A 19,376-nucleotide genomic window follows, 5' to 3' on the forward strand; every position below is an offset into this window, starting at 1 on the left:
ACCCACAATATGATAAGAACAAGTTTATAACAATAATTGAATGGTATATTTGTGACTGTCCAGGGAAATCTAGAACATATGGTACCAAGACCCCCGAGGCATTAATGACCTCGATGAGAATTACAATGACCTTGGTTTTTCTCTGGGTATCTACACCAGAATTCTGGGCACACCAAATTCCTCCTCACCCTGGTGCTTTTACATGTAACCTCTCCCCTGCCATGCCAGCTTCACTTACCCTACCCCTTCTCATCCTTCAGGTCTCAGCTTATTAAATGCCATTTCCCTAGAGAGCTGCTCTGGAATCCTATGGCAGGTAACTCCCACCAACCCAGTTCCTCTCTATGATCGTTCCTCTATCAGTACTTTTTACAACCTGTGCCTTCTCATTCATTCATTGTTGGCCTCCACCAGAATAGAGGCAAGTGCTTCATTCCCTGCACTTGTATCTTCTAGAGAGCAAATGAGGTTTTGATGAATAAACAAGTAAAATGTTCTCAATTTAGGGAATAAATAAATCTTAATAAAAATCACCAAATAGGGATGCCTGGGTGACTCAGTCACTTAAGCATCTACCTGCCTTCGGCTCAGGTCATGATCTCAGAGTCCTGAGATCAAGCCCCACATCTGGCTCCCTGCTCAGTGGGGAGCCTGCTTCTCCTTCTGCCTGCTGCAGCCCGTGCTTGTGCATCTCTATCTCTCCTCTCTCTCTTTCTGATGAATAAATAAAATCTTTTTTAAAAATCACCAGACTATAGTTTGTTAATAAGAATAACAATAATAAAATTATTTACAACAGATCATAAGCTTCATCAAAGCCTTTCACTTCATACTCTGCAAATGAAAAGGATCGAATGAATAGTCAATGGTACTACCAAGTAACTTTGCTTAAATCTCTTTCCTTCTCAGAGCCTTTTCCCTCTCAGAGTCACTCCCACTCAGTAAATAAGACTACTTTGCAGAGATGGGAGAGAGGGAAATGCAATGAGATTATATATATATATATATACATATATATGTATATGTATGTATGTATTTGGTACAGAACAGGTACCAATATGAATTTGATTCTTTATAGTTACCCCCATGTTTCCCTTATTCAAACTGATTAAGGGACTGAAAAATTATGAAATCACATTTCCAGGCCTTCATGTGAACCTGTTTACTCAATACTCTAGACCCAACCACAGCTGTTAGACCCCCTCTTCAAATTCAACAAGTTCAATGGTATTTGCAGCACCACATTATTTTAGCCATGTCACAAGTGAGACTTAATTTTTTAAAAATATCTCTAGTAGATCATTGTTTCTGATCATTGTTTCAAAGGTGGTAATGTTCCTGAGGTGAACTTGAACATGGTTCCACGTCCATACTGAGTTCTAGCAATTGGCTTCAAATACTCATGATAAACTGATAAGCACCAGACTGATTACTGAGTTACAAGAAGCAAAAAGCTCACAAAGTTCTGGTTAGAAATAAGGCACAGTGGTAAGAACCACAGTGACTGAGAAAAATAAAGAGTTTGTAAAACAGTAAAGCAATAACCTTGGACTTCGGAATCAGACAGAGTTGGGTTCCAATTCCCAATCTATAGTCTTCTAAATAGTGACTATGGGCAAGATCTTTAGCCTCTCTATGTCCTGGTTTCCTCACCAGTAAACTGGGGCTAATAACAGTACCAATGTCATGAGGTTGTTAAAAGGACGGATGAGATAAATCTGTAGCACATTAAGTGCTACACTCAAGAAATGTTGGATCTACACTCAAGAAATGTTGGCTCTGGTTATTAAATTTATTCTCATCCTCAAAGAGCTTACATACACTTATAAATGAAAATTTATATACACTTATAAATGAAAATATTCAGAATGAAAGTACTAAATGATACGTATTAAGTGAGCAGCGGTGGTCACAAAAGATGCAAAACTTTAGGAGTGCAAGGCATGCCTTCATCTAAGGATGGTATAAGGTCTCATGGGAGTGGTGAAGCTGAAGCAGATGGGGCCATGCAGGGCGTGGAAACAAACAGGCCCCCTGCGGTGGGCACTCACTGTTTGCCAAACACTGTGGGGTACCTTGTATGTAATCTCCACAAGCTACAAGGCAGATACCTTTAAGTCTCCAATTTGTAGATGAGAAGCTGTTTTACTGATGATAGCTAAGGCTCACAGAGGTTTAATAATTTCCCCAAGTCGCCCAACTGGTGGCAGATCTGGTTTTCAAATCAGATCTGTCTGACAACCCACCACTGTGCCATTTGTTGGTAAGAAGGGTTGATGGGGAGATAAATCATTCCAGTATGAGGCAGGGAAGAACAGAGTAATCTTTTTATATGGCAAGTGGGAAACAAACAATTTATGCTTTAAAAAAAAAAAAAAGGAAAATAAGGAAAGAAAAGTGGGTGAAGGCCAGAAGGAATGGAAAGCTAAGGAGTTTAAGCTTCAGCTGGTGGACTACAAACAGTCTGTTTTGTTTATGGTGCAAGTGTGTGCCTTTAATGGAATACTACTAATATCACTACTACGAGAAGTTATTGAATACCAGCTCAGGCCCAGGCCCCCATCTAAACTATTTGCATATATTACTTCCAAAAGTTAAAATTTGCAGTTTAGGTATTAGTATCCCCATTTCACAAATAAACAAGGCCCTGAGTGGCCAAGCCGCTCATTCAGATGACTCCAATAAACAGCACAGTGGGGTTCATCACTGAGTGTGTGCAAGGTCAAAGTCAATACAAATTCCTTCCCCTGAAAGAGTATTGCAGAAAAACCTTCCTCACAATAGAGAGTGAAAAAATAAGAAAAAGGACAATGGAGACAGGGAACTAGCCAGAAACAATATACCAATCCAGAGTAAGGAGATAAATGTCTTAAATGGAGTCACTGAAAATGGAAGGGAGGCGACAGAGAGCAAAATGTGTTCATGACCTTTTCTTTCATTTACTCCATTTGTGTCATGATCGGCTAATTGAAGTAGAAACCAGGTCAGTAAATATTCCAGTCTCCATTGCCAGCCTTGCCTTTAAGCCTGATTTGAGTCCTGCTGTTAGTCTGAGAGCAAACACTGCTACTTGTATTTACCTGTCCTGTCACCATGCTATCAGGGCTAAAATAGGCTTCATCCTCTAATTTGTTATCTGTATTGAAGGGTAATCATTCAAAAGAATAAAACTAAGCCTCCACATCCAATAAATTACATTGTGCTTCACATATCAACATTTTAAAAAACCTGACTTAAACACATAGTCTGTCAAATCAGGAAGACATATATGCTAAGCTCTAGTGAGCTCTGCCAAATCCTACATTATTATTAAAGTTCATTGTGATCTCAAAGATCACATGGTTTTATAAAATGGAGCATAGTATCAATATTTGTTGGGCTGCTTTCTAGTTAATATTCTGGGGAAAGTAGCACAATAAATAAAGCAGTAGGAAATATATGCACTATGAATATAGCTTTCAAGCTAAGGCAAAAGCTAACAGACAATTACTTACATTATCTCATTTGACAGAATCCAGAGTTAGAAGCTTGAATGATCATATAATATCTCCCAAAATCCAAAACATTTTTGCACTGAAACCTTAGCTATAGACCTCCTCATTCACTAGCTAACTGCAATATGTTAAAGGGAAAATCAGTATTGTAACGGAACATGAGTTGAAATTCATAAAGATAAAAGACCATAATTTTCCTGTCTATATCCACAGCTAATACATAAAGATTCCCAATAATTTACAATATTAATTTGAAATATTCAATATATTTATGGAAATAAAATAATGAAAGAAATGCCACTCAGCAGTCTCACTAAAGCTAAAAACAAATGTGCTCTGTGTCCTGCATTTATCAGAAAAAGAAATATGTGTAAGATAAGGCAAAATAACAGCATAAACAGTCTACTTTTACAATTCTTAATTACATAATGATCTGTGGTTTGTGTTTTTTAATCTGTTGGACTTAATTTTATTCCTATGTGCAAAGACATACATGGGTATTAAAGAACTCTGCTCACCTGTACATACTCAGACCTAACCAAATATCACAAAAAATTTAGCAGGAAACTCCAGTCTCTGAAGGTAGGTATACCACTACGCCACTATTCAGTGTAAAGATACAACCACCTTCATAATAGACTAGAAACTAAATTGTGTTTTCTTTCTTTTCATCACTTGAGGCTTCCTGCAAACCAGTTATACAAATAGCTCATTCACCTTTTCTTCCAGCCTGAGTGTTTAAGCCATATATCATCACAATCCCACTAGTCCAGCTGCCTGTCATCACAGCGGTTTACAGCAACTCCACCCTTTCCCCCCTTCAGTTTCAACAGTGCATTTCTTTTTCCTATTAGAGAAAAAAAATTAAGATCAGGAGTTTAAACCATCAAAGTAGTTCAGTGACCTGTCACAACAATATTATTTAACCCCAGGGAATTTTCTGTTTAATTGCCACTCTCTCTGTTCCCCCAAAGGACTACATCTTATTTAGATGGTGTAATGGAAAGCACTGCATTAAGAAAGAGCAAAAACATAATAGGTTTAAATTTTTAAACATCTAACCTTTTCACAAGTCACTTTTAATCATTTGCACCTGTGACTTTAATAATCAGCCTGGCAATTAGAAAAGCAAAATCTCCAGGACAGAACCAAGTGGGATGCCCCAATCACAACCCTCATTGTATCAGGAAGCGAAGAAAAAAGTAATTTTCTCATATATGACAGGAAGAAAGTTTTACATGTCAGCTCCACCCAATCTTGGGAATAGCAGAGCTCCTAATATTTAAAATCTTCATTTTCTAAAAGTCAAGGTTTTTTTGTTTTTGTTTTTCTTTTTTTAAAGATTTTATTTATTTGACAGAAAGAGATCACAGGTAGGCAGAGAGAGAGAGAGGGAAGCAGGCTTCCTGCTGAGCAGAGAGCCCGATGCAGGACTTGATCCCAGGACCCTGAGATCATGACCTGAGCCGAAGGCAGCAGCTTAACCCACTGAGCCACCCAGGCGCCCTAAAAGTCAAGGTTTTAAAAAATATATATCTCACTGTATTTTCAGATATTAAGTTTTTACCGTTTGTAACAATTTTTCGACTGTAGGACTCGAAAAAAAAGGGGGGGGACTGCAGAATAGGCAAAACACTAGAAGAGGGGAGCAAGACTTTTAAATCATTCTCCCCAAGGAGAAATCAAAACCGTTAACATTACACCACATAACCATTTATTTCATTATGAAAGGCAAACTTAGAACACAAGCGGTAATATTCTGAAATATGATAGAAGTTGTTCTACTTCAATGGACACATCAAGTTAGGAAGGCACAAATATGGTCTCTGTCAGTTGTTGTCTATCCTCACCAAGTCATTTGCCCCGTGGGTGAGGCTCCCATATGGAAATCTTCCTTAACTGCCGAAGGCTAAATGGGATTTCCTGTGAATAGCATCTGGACCACACCTTGTCTGGTCACAAAAGCAGCTGACCAGAGCTGGAGGAAAATGCATCTGGTCCAGAGATGACAGGGCAGGGCCAAGAATCAAAATATGCACCTCTACAGTTTAACAGAGAAGGCCCCTTAACATGGCTATTTATCCAATTGTGTTTTTCTAACCAGTCTTGGCCACCCACTGCCAGATGTTGGTCATTCCAGGGGCTGACTGGTAGGATTTTGTGGTCCAGCAGCTGCCAGCCTTTTACAACCTCAGTGATGTTGGGGAAGCATCCATTTAGTGTATAAATATGGTTTTTGGCATTAGAACACTGCCAAGTGAAATATTAGAGTAAAAACTCCCCACCCATTGCAGAAATTTTCCAGTTTCAAGCATCTGAGATGAGGATTCCAAATTACCTGTAGCAAAATTTTCTTCTAGATTTTTTAAATCATTTTGCTTGTTGAGGAACCTACTGAGGAGCCTGCCAAAGATGACACCCACTGTTCAGATTATTGGTCCTACATTTACCCAGTTAGGACAAGAAGAAGTGTTTCATGGTTCCCTGGGATCCTTCCACTTGTAGCAGGAATGAACACCCAAAAAGCAGGACACTCAAACTCCTTAGAGATTTAAAAGCCTTCCAGAGGAATAAAGAGGGAAGAGATCACTCCCTCCCCACCTGCCTGCACTCCCCACCTTCTTTCTGCCCGAGCCTTAGAATCAGCAGCCCTTCTGTAATTCCATGGAGTTCCAGAGAGAATCCTTTACTCCAGAGGGCTCCAGATCTGACTCCAGGAAAGCCCGTTTGATCATCCTTCTCCTCACCCTTCCAGTCTCCACACCCAACCCTTCCCCCCGACCCCAGGCCACCTCCTTACCTGATAATGTCGTCGTTGTGTCCCAAGAAGAATTTTTGGCTGTGCTCTCGGGTGTTGTAAACCACCCCGACCCCAGCCACAAAGTAGACCACCTCCTTGCCGGCGGTGTAGTACAGGTTGTTGCGGCACTGGTGACCCCGGTACCCGTACACCCACTCCAGCCGGAGCTGGCAGCTGGGAGCTGTCCGATCCGCCATGATAAGCCGACCCCACTCGCCCCCCGGCCCCCCCGCGCGCGGGTCCGCGGCCCCTGCGCGCCGGGTCTGTCCTCGCCAAGACTCGGGCTGCGGAGGACCTGCAAAGGCTCAGTGTGCAGCGCCGGGCGCTGATTTCCGCGGCGACGCACAGACACAGCCCAGTGCGCCCGCCGCCACCATCATCCGCCACCGCTGCCGCGGGAGACAACACGCCGGTGCGCGGCCGCCAGACCCCGCCGGGCGCCGGGGCTCCCTCTCCCCGGGCAAGGCGTCTTCGCGAGCGCCAGCACCCGCACGCGCGCTTCACTGCACCTGCGGGCTTCGGCCCCCAGGAGAGGTTCTTGGGGGGGTCACCCCGCCTTTTAGATCAGGCATCTGCATATCCAAACACCGATTACCCAGTTCGCTCACTGAAGTTTGCAGTGCGTGGGGGCTTCGCAGCAGGCAATGGGATTTATTCTATGACAGCTTTGATTTGACAGAGAACCCGGGTAAGCTTTGCCATCACCATCGTTGGATCCGAAACTGACAGTCTATACCCAGGATGCAAGAGAGAGGAAGAAAGAAACAGATTTTTTGTATAAGTCACCAGACCAAGAAAATGATCCCCAAACTAAACCAAGTTTTTTGTTTGTTTTTGTCAACTGACCCCCTTGTTCCCCCCAGATCCATCTCCTTCCTTAATGATATTCAATATGCCCTAAATGCTTCTGGCGGTTGCTGATAACGATTTGAGAGAATACTTTCTGTTTCCCCATTAAGCCAGGGCGAATATGCAAAGGTCATTTTTTAGATGCTCCCAATTCAAAATTCATATCTTCCGTGAACCATCTCTTGGCCGGAAAAAAATAAAAATAAAAACATAAAGAACTTAGCATTTCTCACAAATCAGCAACTCCAACAGCAAGCGTCGTAGAAGATTTTTTTCTGAATTGGAGGAAGCAAGACACTAGTGCAATTGGAGGCAGGAAATTGCTACCTACTAATGCTCCTATCTCCTACTAACGCCACTAAAGAAATTAATTAACAAGTGGTAAAAAATCGTGTACTCCTCTTCAGGAAGGTCTGATCTACCTACGGGGACCCCTGGGCTCAAGGGTTAGCCACCAGTCCGGCGGCGGGGGGGGGGGGGGGCGGGGGTACGGGGACCGAGATGCCCCCTCATCCCACTCCGCAACGTGCGCACACACATCTCGGTCTTCGGCCGCCGCAGGTCCGAGGGATGCCAGCCCCTAGGGACAGCCAGACCCGAGCGCACTGCCTCTCTGTCGGTGTCCTGCACTCCTTCCTCCCACACCCGAGCCAGCCTCGTCCGCAGAGCAGCCCAGCTCTCTCTGCTTCTAACCTCTGCTCGGAGCGGGCACCGCCAGCACGTTCCGGATCTCGCACTGAGGAGCGAAATCCTTTGGCTGCCCTCCGTTCCCCGCCTCCCGCACCCGAAGATGGGCTTCGTCACTGGGGCGCCGCGGGAGACAGGTTCTTCCTTCAGCCGGGGCTCCGGGGGCGGGGCCACAGCGCCGCTTGCGGGAACCGCGGCAGCGGGTTACTAGGCGAGATCACGGCGCTTGGAAACCGCGACGCCCTAGAGTCTAGGGCCGCCCCCTCTCTCTCCCCGCCCAAGTCCCCCCATTCCCCGATGCATCCCGGGAATTGTAGTCCCTTCGATGCCGGCTGGGTCGGGAAGCGCGCGGAGCTGGACCACAAGTCCCAGAATTTGGCACGCCCAAGTGGGGGCCGTGGAGAGACCGTTACCAGCGTCGGCGGTTGTTGCGGTTCTCCCGCTGTGCAGAGGAAGGCGCGTCAAGGGCGACTGCTTGTCAGCGCCCTGCATTCCCTAAGTGACTGAGGCGGCGGCCGGCGTGCGTGTGTATCTGTGAAGAGCAGTGGAGTTAAGAGTAGAGACAATCTGTGTGGCCCACCTCGAGAATTTCTTCTGCACCAGTCCCTGAAGGTTACTGTAGCTAGCTGACCAAAGCCCAAGTTTGTTTTCTACTTCAATTTTCCATTTTGGTCAGATGGATTCTAATCTGTTTGTTAACAAGTGCGGTGCTGCCACCTTTAAGAAAAATGCTGGGGGATGTGGTCTCACTCTGCCCTAAGAGCCAGCGCCTTCCCATGAGCTACCTCCCAACTTACTTGAGGATAACCAGATTTTGGAAATGGGGAGGTGCTCACACCACAAACAACCAGCCTTGGCCTTCAAAGTCAGATGCCTGAGGCATTCCTCCTAAAACTGACCAAACTGAATTATGAATTCTGATGTAGTCCATTTTTTCTTTTTTTTATTAACATATAATGTATTATTTGCCCCAGGGGTACAGGTCTGTGAATCATCAGGCTTACACATTTCATAGCACTCACCATAGCATATACCCTCCCCGATGTTCATAACACAGCCACCCTCACCCTATCCCGCAACCCTAAGTTTGTTTCCTAAGATTAAGAGTCTCTTATGGTTTGTTTCACTCCCCACCCCATCTTGTTTCATTATTTTCCCTCCCTACCCGCTATGACCCCCCCACCTGCCTCTGAAATTCCTCATATCAGAGATCATATGATAGTCTTTCTTTGATTGACTTATTTCGCTTAGCATGATACCTTCTAGTTCCATCCATGTCGTTGCAAATTGAAGTAGCCCGTTTTCAAATTGGGACCACCGCTGACCTGTGGGAAGAGATTTCAAAATCTCAGTGACTGAAAGACTGTAAGAGGATGATACAAATGATATTGGGAGCATGTCCTTCCCTTTCCGAGATCTCAATGTAATTGTTTATTAGTTCTTCGACTACCTCAAGCTTTAATATAGCCTTCTAAGTGGCAGAAAAGTCTCCAGAAGAGTAGAAGTGCCAGGGTTTGGATTAGCAGTTGTTGCCTGCAGCAATGAAGAAGATGTGAGTTGGTTTCATTGTTGTGTTTAAGGGAACAGGAATCTACAAATATATCAGGTGGTACTGTGCAGATAACGGCACTACCAAACACAAAAGCAAATTCCTGAAAAAGATTTGAGACATAACCAAAAATATATATGATCAGAAAGGCCATACCGAGGCACCTGGGTGGCTCAGTCATTAAGCATCTGCCTTTGCCTCAGGTTATGATCCCAGGGTCCTGGGATCAAGCCCCGCATCGGGCTCCCTGCTCGGCGGGAAGCCTGCTTCTCCCTCTCCCACTCCCCCTGCTTGTGTTCTTGTGTTCCCTCTCTTGCTGTGTCTCTTTCTGTCAAATCTTTAAAAAAAAAGAGAGAGAGAGAGAGAAGAAAGCCCATACCATGAAACAATGCCAATGAAGTATATGGAGACAATAAATTTTATCTAGGAATTCAAAAGATGAAGAGTTTTCCAGTTATAATTCAGGAAAGACTTCATGGAGGAACAGGAAGTCAGGTAGAATTAAAGATAAATTGAAAGGACATTCTACATGGGTCTATGGAATAAGATAGATGTCGAAAAAAAAAAAAAAGGATTTAGAGACACTGAATAGAATTGGTGCAAGAGAGAATTCATGTATGATGAAAAGGGGACATAGGCCTGAAAGGTTAGATTGTGGATGGAGCTGAACCTAGAAGTTTGCACTATATCCTTAAAATAATGGAGAGTTATTGAAATTTTTTTTCCTTGAGAAGGAGAATAAAACAGTAGTCTTCAGCAGAATAAGTTTCACCAGGCCTGCCATTACCAGGTCATTATCCCCAAGCAGAGCCAAGGGAATAAGCCAAAATACATGGAGTCTGAGATACACCATTGGCTGCATGGAATAGACTGTGGAACTGGACATTTCATAGGATCTCAAGAAAGAGCAAAGGCCTGTATTGTAGCATAAGCTATACTGAATCCCAATAGATCTCACCCTTTTGAAAGCCTTACCCCACCCTTTTCTAATATCTATATCAGGCTATAGGAAAAGGGACAAAACAATGCACAGCCTCCAACCTATAGCTCTAAGATTATTTCATTCCTAGATAAAGTGAGGATGATGTCAAGATTTTGTACACAATGTATCAGAACATTTTGGAAAGAACTGCCCCATCAAATAAGCAACAAAAGGGGACAGAGCCAAAGCAAACCAAAATCCTCAAAGAAAGTTACATTATATGAAAAAGAATAATGAAGAACCCCATCTGGAAGAAAGTTTATGTCAAAGAAGCAGATTCTCTACCAAAGAAGAATTCAGTTACAATATGAATTCAAAATATCAAGAGCTGAAAGATGGATACCAAGAAAAAAAATCCAAGCTAAAGAAATAATCCAGTGTAAATACAGTTTCAGATCTAATGAGTAGATTTGAAACAATAGGGAAAAAAAAGTCTGGAGATCAAATAACCAGTATGGAAACAACTCTGGAAATTATCACAAGAAATACAGAGGGAAAAGACAGGATATTAAAATAGATGATGCTTAAGAAAGCAAAGCAAATCCAGCATACAGATCATTGGTATTCCTAAATTAGAGAAGCCAACAAATGAAACAGAAGTACTCAGAAATAAATATATTAACCAAATCTGCAGATTAAAGGGGTACAGTGTATACCAGAAAAAAAAAATGACATCGAATATAGTCTCCATAGAGGCATATCTTAACAAAATTATTTAAATTCAAGAATAAAACTTCAGATACCTGGGTGGCTCTGTCCGTTAAGCATCTCCCTTCAGCTCAGGTCATGATCCCAGGGTCCTGGGACTGAGTCCCAAATTGGGGTCCCTGTTCAGCGGGAAGTCCCTTCCCACTCTGTCCCTCCCTCCATCTTTTCTCCTCCCTCACCCTACTCGTGCTCTCTCTCCCTCTCTCAGATAAAATCTTTAAAAAAAAAAAAAAACTTCAAAATCATTTGTAAACTTTAAAGACACTATACCATCTCTGCCAATTAGTGATTAAAGGAAAACATTTAAACATTTATTGTGTGTTTGCGAGGGAACTGAAGTTTATCCTCAGTTGATGAAAGAAATATATTTACCTAAGAATACTAGCTAATATAAGAAAAATGATAGATTTAGAAAATTTTCAGTGATGTAATTGATGCAGGCAAATGTCATAAATGTATATGAAAATGATTAGATGAAAGGCTAATGCTAAAGAATCACTCCCACAGATTATCTATGTTTAAATGGAGAGATCTAGAGGTCATCATCTCAATCAAATTGTCAAATTTCATATCGCCAGGGTGCCTGACTGGTTCAGTCGGTGGAGCATGCAACTCTTAATCTCAGGGTTGTGGGTTTGAGCCCCACATTGGGTAGAGAAGCTAGTTAAAAATAAAATCTTTTAAAAAATTAGTATTACCAATACCAGAACAAACTGTCTCTTCCACCTCCTGTTGTGAGGCAGTACGAAATGCTGCACAAAATATTTTTGGCTGAACACCTAACCCAAGTCTAATCAAGCCTTAACATCTAATTCAGTTTACAGAAAACATGGGACAGGTGAACAAACAAGTTAATTGAAACCATAAGGACACAGGTAAAGCCAGAAGATGAACAGGATACAATACAACTGGTCTAGCCTCATTTAAAAAAGTAAATTTAATGAAACAACAAAAAATACAAAAAGTGGGGAGTTATTCTTGATTAAAAGAGACTAAAGACAAACAAAAGCCAAATATAATGTGATTAGATCTTGGATCCTGTCTTTTTTGTTTTGTTTTGTTTTGTTTTAGTTTTGGGTTTGTTTGTTTGTTTGTTTGTTTGTTTTTAAGTCTACAAAAGACAACGTAGGGAGAGGAACAACTGGAGGTATTCAAATACGAAGCGGACACTAGAGGATATTAGGGACTTGCTGTTATTTTTTAGAAAATCTTACGTTTAGGAAACGTATCCTGAAGTATTGAAGAGTAAAATGTTCTTCCTGCAACGTACCTTCAAATGATTCGGGAAGAAATGTGTTATTTATATACATACAAATACACACATGCACCTATGCATAAGAAGCAATAAAACAAATATAGCAAATAGTAGCAATTGCCAAATCTAGGTATTTTTAAAGTTTTTCAGCATGTTTGAAATATTATAAAAAATTGGGAAAAAATTTTTTTGATCTAGGCAGAAACAAAAATGGAGAAGGGTATGGAAATTAAGCTGGCTTCAGCCTTCTGTCCTGCAAGCTCCAATAAAGAAAAAATGGAACAGTATCTACATACTGATAGAGAAGGAAAAGTGTAACATCAGAATTACACCCAGCTAAATTATGTAAGTGTAAAGGCAACAGATGTTCTCAATATTAAAGAAGTCAAGGGCATTATTTAGCACTTGTGACAATTCTAATGAAGTTTAATAGCAAATGACTTAAGAACTCCAAATAAGTCACTTATAAAGGTTTTGGGGCACTTGGTGGTTCATTTGGTTGAGTGGCCAACTCTTGATTTCAGCTCACGTCATGATTTCAGGGTCTTGGGATCAAACCCCTTGTCAGGCTCCACACCCAGTGGGGAGTCTGCTTGAGGGTTCTCTCGCTCCTCTCCCTCTGCCCTGCTCCTGCTCATGTTGCTCGCTTTCTTTCTCTCTCTCTCTCAGATATTTCTGCTATCACACTCATGGGTACTTTTAAAAAAAACTTTCTGATGATGATATTTGGCCACCCAAGTAGTTAACAAATAATCAGAACTGGAGAAGTCATGGTAAAAAGATGAGAGATGAGCTTTGAATCAATTTAATCATTCTTCAGTTTCACTTAAGTATTTTTTTTGTTAACTCAGGCAAAATTAGTTGGTAACTTTTTATTTTTAAAAAGCTGATCTAATATGATCCCATTCTCATGAAGTTATTTCTATCCATTCAACCACCTGTCCCTGAATCTAACTGTATCTGTTTAGATATAATTCCCCAAAACCTAACTGGTTATTTCTGGAAAAGTGAGATTTAGGATAATTTATTTCTTTCTTCTTTGTAACTTTCTGATGCTTTAAATGTTTGAAATGAGCATGTACCATTTTTTAGTCAAATCATTGCCCTTAAAATATGTGTTGATAATAAATTATATTTTTATTGGAATAATATTTAGAGTCATTAGGACATACCATTTGGTTGATCCACCCATACCCACTTAAGTGACAAGATCGAGGGCCTGTCAGATCATTGAACAGAGTTAGGACATTTGAGTATAGCTATTTAACCACAATTTTCTCTATAAAAGCTCACCATTTTGTTTAGAGCTAGACTTTGCAGGCTTGACCTCATTAGCAATGAACTACTAAAAACTGACAATGATATTTTACCAGCTGTCAACTAATGGGGTTAAAGTCCACATTTTTAACCAAGTAAAAGATTTAAAAATAGAACATTAAAAGATGCTCAACATCATGAACCACCACAAAACTGCAAATCAAAACCACAAGGAGGTACCACTTTATGCCCCAGGAATGACTATAATCAAAAAGAAAATTGCAAGCTTCAGAGAGGATGTGAAGAAATTGGAACCCTCATACATTGCTAGTGAGGATGTAAAATGGTGCAGCTGCGTTAGAAAACAATCTAGCAGTTCCTCAAAAAAGTTAAACATGGAGTTGCCATGTGACCTAGCAATTCCACTTTTAGATATTACCAAGAGACATAACATCCATCCACACAAAAACTTGTACATGAATGTTTGTAGCAGCATTACTCAAAATAGGCAAGAAGTGGAAATAATCCAATTGTTCATCAATTGATGAATGAATAAATAAAACATGTTTAACCATATAATGGAATATTATTCCTCAATGAAAAGGAATGAAGTACTGATACAAGCTACAACATGGAACCTTAAAAATATTCTAAACAAGGGATACCTGGGTGGCTCAGTCAGTTAAGCATCTGACTCTTGATTTCAGCTCAGGTCATAATCTCAGAGTCATGGGATCGAGCCCCACACCAGGCTCTGTGCTCAGCAAGAAGTCTGCTTGCAATTCACTCTCTCTCTCCCTCTTCTTCTCGCCCTCCACCTCCCCCTGACATACATACACTCTCTCACTCTCTAAAATAAATAAATAAATCTTTAAAAAAATATTCTAGATGAAAGAAGCCAATCACAAAAGACCACATAATGTACGTACCATTTACAGCTGGAATGTTCAGAAGAGGCAAATTTATATAAACAAAGTAGATTAGTGGCTTTCCAATATTTATGCTGCTGAAGTGAGCACAGGTTAGTGGCATTCTAGAGCAGAGAATGGGTAGATGAGGGAAATGTGTGTGACTACTACTGAGTATGAGCTTTTTAGGTGGATGATAAAATATTCTAAAATTATATTGTGATGATGATTGCAAAACTCTGAATATACTAAAACCGTTGAATTGTACACTTTAAATGGATGATTTTATAGTATGTAAATTTCAATAGGGCTAATAAAAATAAAATCAGTGTTTAACTTATTTTATTTGGTTGTTGCAGGTTGATTTCCTATATATTATACATATTATTTCCATGCAATTCCTTAAATGTCATTCATTTTTAGAGAAGAAATTATGATTCATAGAGGGAAAGATTGATTTTTAAATTAAAGTTCATACTTTCAATCTATCATCCAGAACCTATCCTCTGTTTAATGTTTTTATAGGAATATTAAAACATTTTGGGTAAACTATATGTCATATTAGAAGGCACAAAATTCTGGGGCTAAAGGAAATCGGCAATTATCAGTCATTTGTGGAGAAAATAACTTTCCAAGTTTTTTTTCCCCACCTCTTTTCAAATGTTTTTAACAAAGGATAAAGAGGAAGGCTCTGTTGAACTCTAATAGATAGACACTATAGTCTAAGATCAAATCAATAAAAAGTTTCCATGATTTTCCACTGAAGGTAGAGTTTCTTTATATTCTCTATTCAATAAAGATAACATGAAAGAACTAGATCAGACAAGTAAGAAAAGGCCTCTTTAATCCATGTTTTTGTTTTGTTTTGTTTTTTAAAGATTTTATTTATTGACCCGACAGACAGAGATCACAAGTAGACAGAGAGGCACATACAGAGAGAGAGGGGGAAGCAGTCTCCCCCCCGATGCGGGGCTCGATCCCAGGACCCCGAGACCATGACCCGAGCCGAAGGCAGAGGCCCAACCCACTGAGCCACCCAGGCACTCCTTTAATCCATGTTTGAATAGAACCTATTCTAAAAAGCATTCACAGATACCCAGAGTCTATCTTTCAAATGTAATTACCTATGATCCTATATAAAGTCTAATTTACAGTCTAATTGAATTGCAGACCAACCTGCAATGTACAGACATCTACAACTTCAGCACACATTTGATTTTGTTAGTCTAAGCATGGGCCCTGGTATAATTCTTTTCTGCTCCTGGTAATAATGTACAGACATCTACAACTTCAGCACACATTTGATTTTGTTAGTCTAAGCATGGGCCCTGGTATAATTCTTTTCTGCTCCTGGTAATAATGTACAGACATCTACAACTTCAGCACACATTTGATTTTGTTAGTCTAAGCATGGGCCCTGGTATAATTCTTTTCTGCTCCTGGTAATAATTCAGCTATAGTGTTCCTTTCTAATAAAGCCCCACGGAAACTCTTGCATAAGATTTCTAATCTCAAAGAGAAAATATGAAAAATTAGTCATATAACTAAGAACATATGCTATACTTTCAGTACATTTTTTTAAAGATTTTATTTATTTGAGAGAAAATGAGACCATGAGTAGTAGGGAGAAGCAGAGGAAGAGGGAGAAGCAGGCTCCCTGCTGAGCAGGAAGCCCCATAAGGGACTCAATTCCAGGCCCTGAGATCACAACCTGGGCCAAAGCAGACACTTAACCAACTGAGCTGGCCAAGCGCCCCTTTCCAGTACATTTTAAATGTTTTAGGTCAGTTATAATAGGGGGTCACATCTGGCTGTTAGATGTGGATCACTGAATCTGACATCATTACATATTCTTCCTAAGTGGATCCTATAGGCTGATTAATGTGTCTTCTCTAAAATTTTTGCAACATTTCCTAGTAAGAACAATAAGAGGATCCTTAGGATGTCAATTTGTGTTTCAAAACTTTAAAGATGTGTGGCAATCTCAATGGTGGGTAGGATCCCATAATGATAATTTAATACTTATTATCACTAACTAGTAGTAGTAGCAGCAGTTTTGTGCTACCTTCAGGTACACTTTCTGGAACACTGCTCAAGCTTACTGAAGGGGAAACTGTAATCATGTCTACCTAAGAATCATAGGATTCTAGAGCTGGAAAATATCTTAGAGATACCTTAATTTTACAAGTAAAGGAGGCTCAGGTGATGGTCAAAAATGAAGATCCCTAACAACTTTATTGAGTGCTTGTATAGTCATACAGATAAACTCCACAGTACTGCTGTGGGGAGAAATTAATGTTAACACAGAAAGTATAAGGGAAGAGTGTGATGGGGAAATCCTTTCAGTTCCAAAGATAAGGTTTGCCCAAACTGTAATTCCTACTTTGCATTCAGTACTCTTTTGGCCTTGGGCAGTTTACCTAATCTCTCTAAGTCTCTGTTTCCTCATTGGTAAAAGGAACATAGTAGTACCTACCTCATAGGATTGTTGTAAGGATTGAATGAGTTAAATACATCTAAGGAACATGAAGCCCTATATGGACTCTCCTTTTCCTTATGGAGCAAAGATTTTGCAGGGCTATGAAGACATGCCTACCTAGAACCCATCACCTCCCCTACCTCTTGTAGGGCCAGATTTCAGGTGTCTAGGACACTGGAATTACCTACATAAATGGTCCTGCGCCCATTTACAGGGCTAACTTCTGGACTGCTCTGCTGGAGGGTACTCTCCTGATCAGAGGCTGACCTGAAGGGACAGCTATTTGTGGGGTGGGAGAGCATGTACCTGAAGCTGGGACGCATAGACTTGTGTGCAAGGCCCCCTCATGGACAAAGTAAGAGGTAGGATGAGAAGAGAGGCAGCCTAGAGGCAGAGGCATTTCTCCTCACGCTGCCACATTCTGGCATGGAACTCAAGGGATTCTAAGAATTCTGCATTTGAATCGGTCCTTCCAGGTTGTTATGAAGGCACATTTGACAAGAGGAAAGAACATATTTGGTGTCTTGCTCAATATCTAACTTTTAAGTGTGTAGACATATGGAATGGACCCCTATAGTAAGTATTCTTGCCTTGCCCTGATGAGTGTTGGGGGCAAACCTGGTGCCTTGCCCATTGTAAGCATTCGGTACATTTTATTATTGTTGTTGTTGTTATTGTAAGTGACCCTTCTCACTTCTAGCAAAATAAAATCTTTCCTTTCCCCCACTGGCCAAAGACAATACACACAGCCTGCCAAGAGAACGATGATGTACAAATACTCAGGATAGAGATTTCTAAAGGCCTGAACAGAGAAGCAAAACCACTTTTCAGGTTAGCAAGTACAACCAGGAGGTAAGCAAAGCCCTTTGCAAAGATCAACTGCCAGAAATTCCATACTAAGCATGAATCCAGCAGCAGCAACTTGCACCTGCGAAGAATAACTCCCAGGGAAATCCTGTACAAAAAAGAAGCCACACCCCCAGCACACAGCCACCCACGGTAAACGGCCATAAAACAAGAGGGTGATCAGCAGATTTGAGAAGAGGAAGCGAGACCCGAGTAGAGATGAGCACTGATTATTCTCCTGGTCTCCGGGGCTTGGCGTTAGCATTGGTTCCTCCATAAGGATGAGCTGGGAGTGGAACAAAAGCCTACTGTTGTCCTACACTATCTACTTTGATTATAGCAGAGAATGTGGGTCCATACATGCTGAACAGATCCCTTTGTTAATTTTATAAGTCCTGAATTTTAAAACATGTTCTGAAGAATATAGAACTTGATCCATTCCTTACACCTCACACAGGCATAAATTTCAAAACGGATCAAAAATATAAATGTAAATATATATATATATACATGTAAAAAAAAAATATTGACCAAAAACATGAGTTAATTCATCCACTACCTGGAGAAACATCTCTAATCATGATGCAAAAAAATTGCAAAAACTGATACATGCAATTACAAAAATAAGACTTTTTGCAGGGCAGAGAATATCATAACAAAAGTGAGAAGAAAATTTATTAACTGGGAAAAATATTTGTAACCAATATTGCAGAGAAAGAGTAATTATCTCTAATACATGAGTTTCTTTTGAGAAAAATGAGACCACTAACTCCATGGCAATATGTGAATAAGTAGTTAATATAAGAAATAAAAATAGCCCTTAATCGTATGAAGAAAGAAATGCTCAAAATAAGAGAAATGCAAATTAAAAACTACACAGATTTCTCTGCTTGGTCCCACAAATACCAACCTAATCTTTACATATTAGCTAGGGTGTTTCATTCCTCAGACGAAAGGTGAATGATATGAACAGGAGATGACAGAGTGACCGAATGACCTAGCCAGGGGCACGTGGACTGAAACATGACCTGAGGGCCTGCTCTATTCGCTTTCTGCACAAGGCGCTCCTTCTCCAGGTCTTGGTGTGCTCCACTGTGAAATGAAGGGGCTAGACTCAACCACCCATGGGACGCCTTCCCCCTCTAAAACGTTATGGCCATTTAATAGCATTCGTTTGTTTTTGGCAATACCTGTTTCAGGGAAGTCATACAATTTAGCTCCACGTCTTTTATTGAGATCCTACTTCAAAGAGCGGTGAAAACAGGGTAGAATGGAGCTATTCACTCCCAATCTAGTGCTCTGTAAAAAGACTGGGTTAGCTCAGGCCGGAGCCCCGCCTCACCACACTGCCCCACTGCCTTGCGCCCTCCCCGCCCTCCGGGCTGTCCCACGCCCTCCCACTTGGCTTGCCTTCTCTGCCTGCGGCCTGTAGCAACCCACACCTGAGGCTTCCCGGGTGAGAGTCGTCCTCCCGGCCCCCCACGAGGAGGAAGAAGAGATACCTGCAGCCTGACAAGCACACCCCCCGCACCCCCCAAACCCGCAAATACTTGGTCATGAAG

At 41.1% G+C, this 19,376-nt stretch overlaps 1 protein-coding gene across 2 annotated transcripts in view; it reads right to left on the reverse strand.

The window, feature by feature from the left end:
• The window catches only part of EML6 (EMAP like 6), a 272,951-nt gene extending 264,895 nt beyond the window's left edge, over positions 1–8,056 (reverse strand). For both annotated transcript variants that reach the window (XM_047743696.1, XM_047743695.1), the window contains exons 1-2: positions 7,837–8,056; positions 6,295–7,024 (exon numbers count right to left, since the gene is read on the reverse strand). In XM_047743696.1, coding sequence (XP_047599652.1) covers positions 6,295–6,491 — 197 coding nt within the window. In that variant the 5' untranslated portion in view covers positions 6,492–7,024; positions 7,837–8,056. The remainder of the gene's footprint in view (positions 1–6,294; positions 7,025–7,836) is intronic.
• Between the last annotated feature and the right edge of the window lie 11,320 nt (positions 8,057–19,376).

The sequence above is a fragment of the Lutra lutra genome, chromosome 9, assembly GCF_902655055.1.
Source record: "Lutra lutra chromosome 9, mLutLut1.2, whole genome shotgun sequence".
Lineage (NCBI taxonomy): Eukaryota > Metazoa > Chordata > Mammalia > Carnivora > Mustelidae > Lutra > Lutra lutra.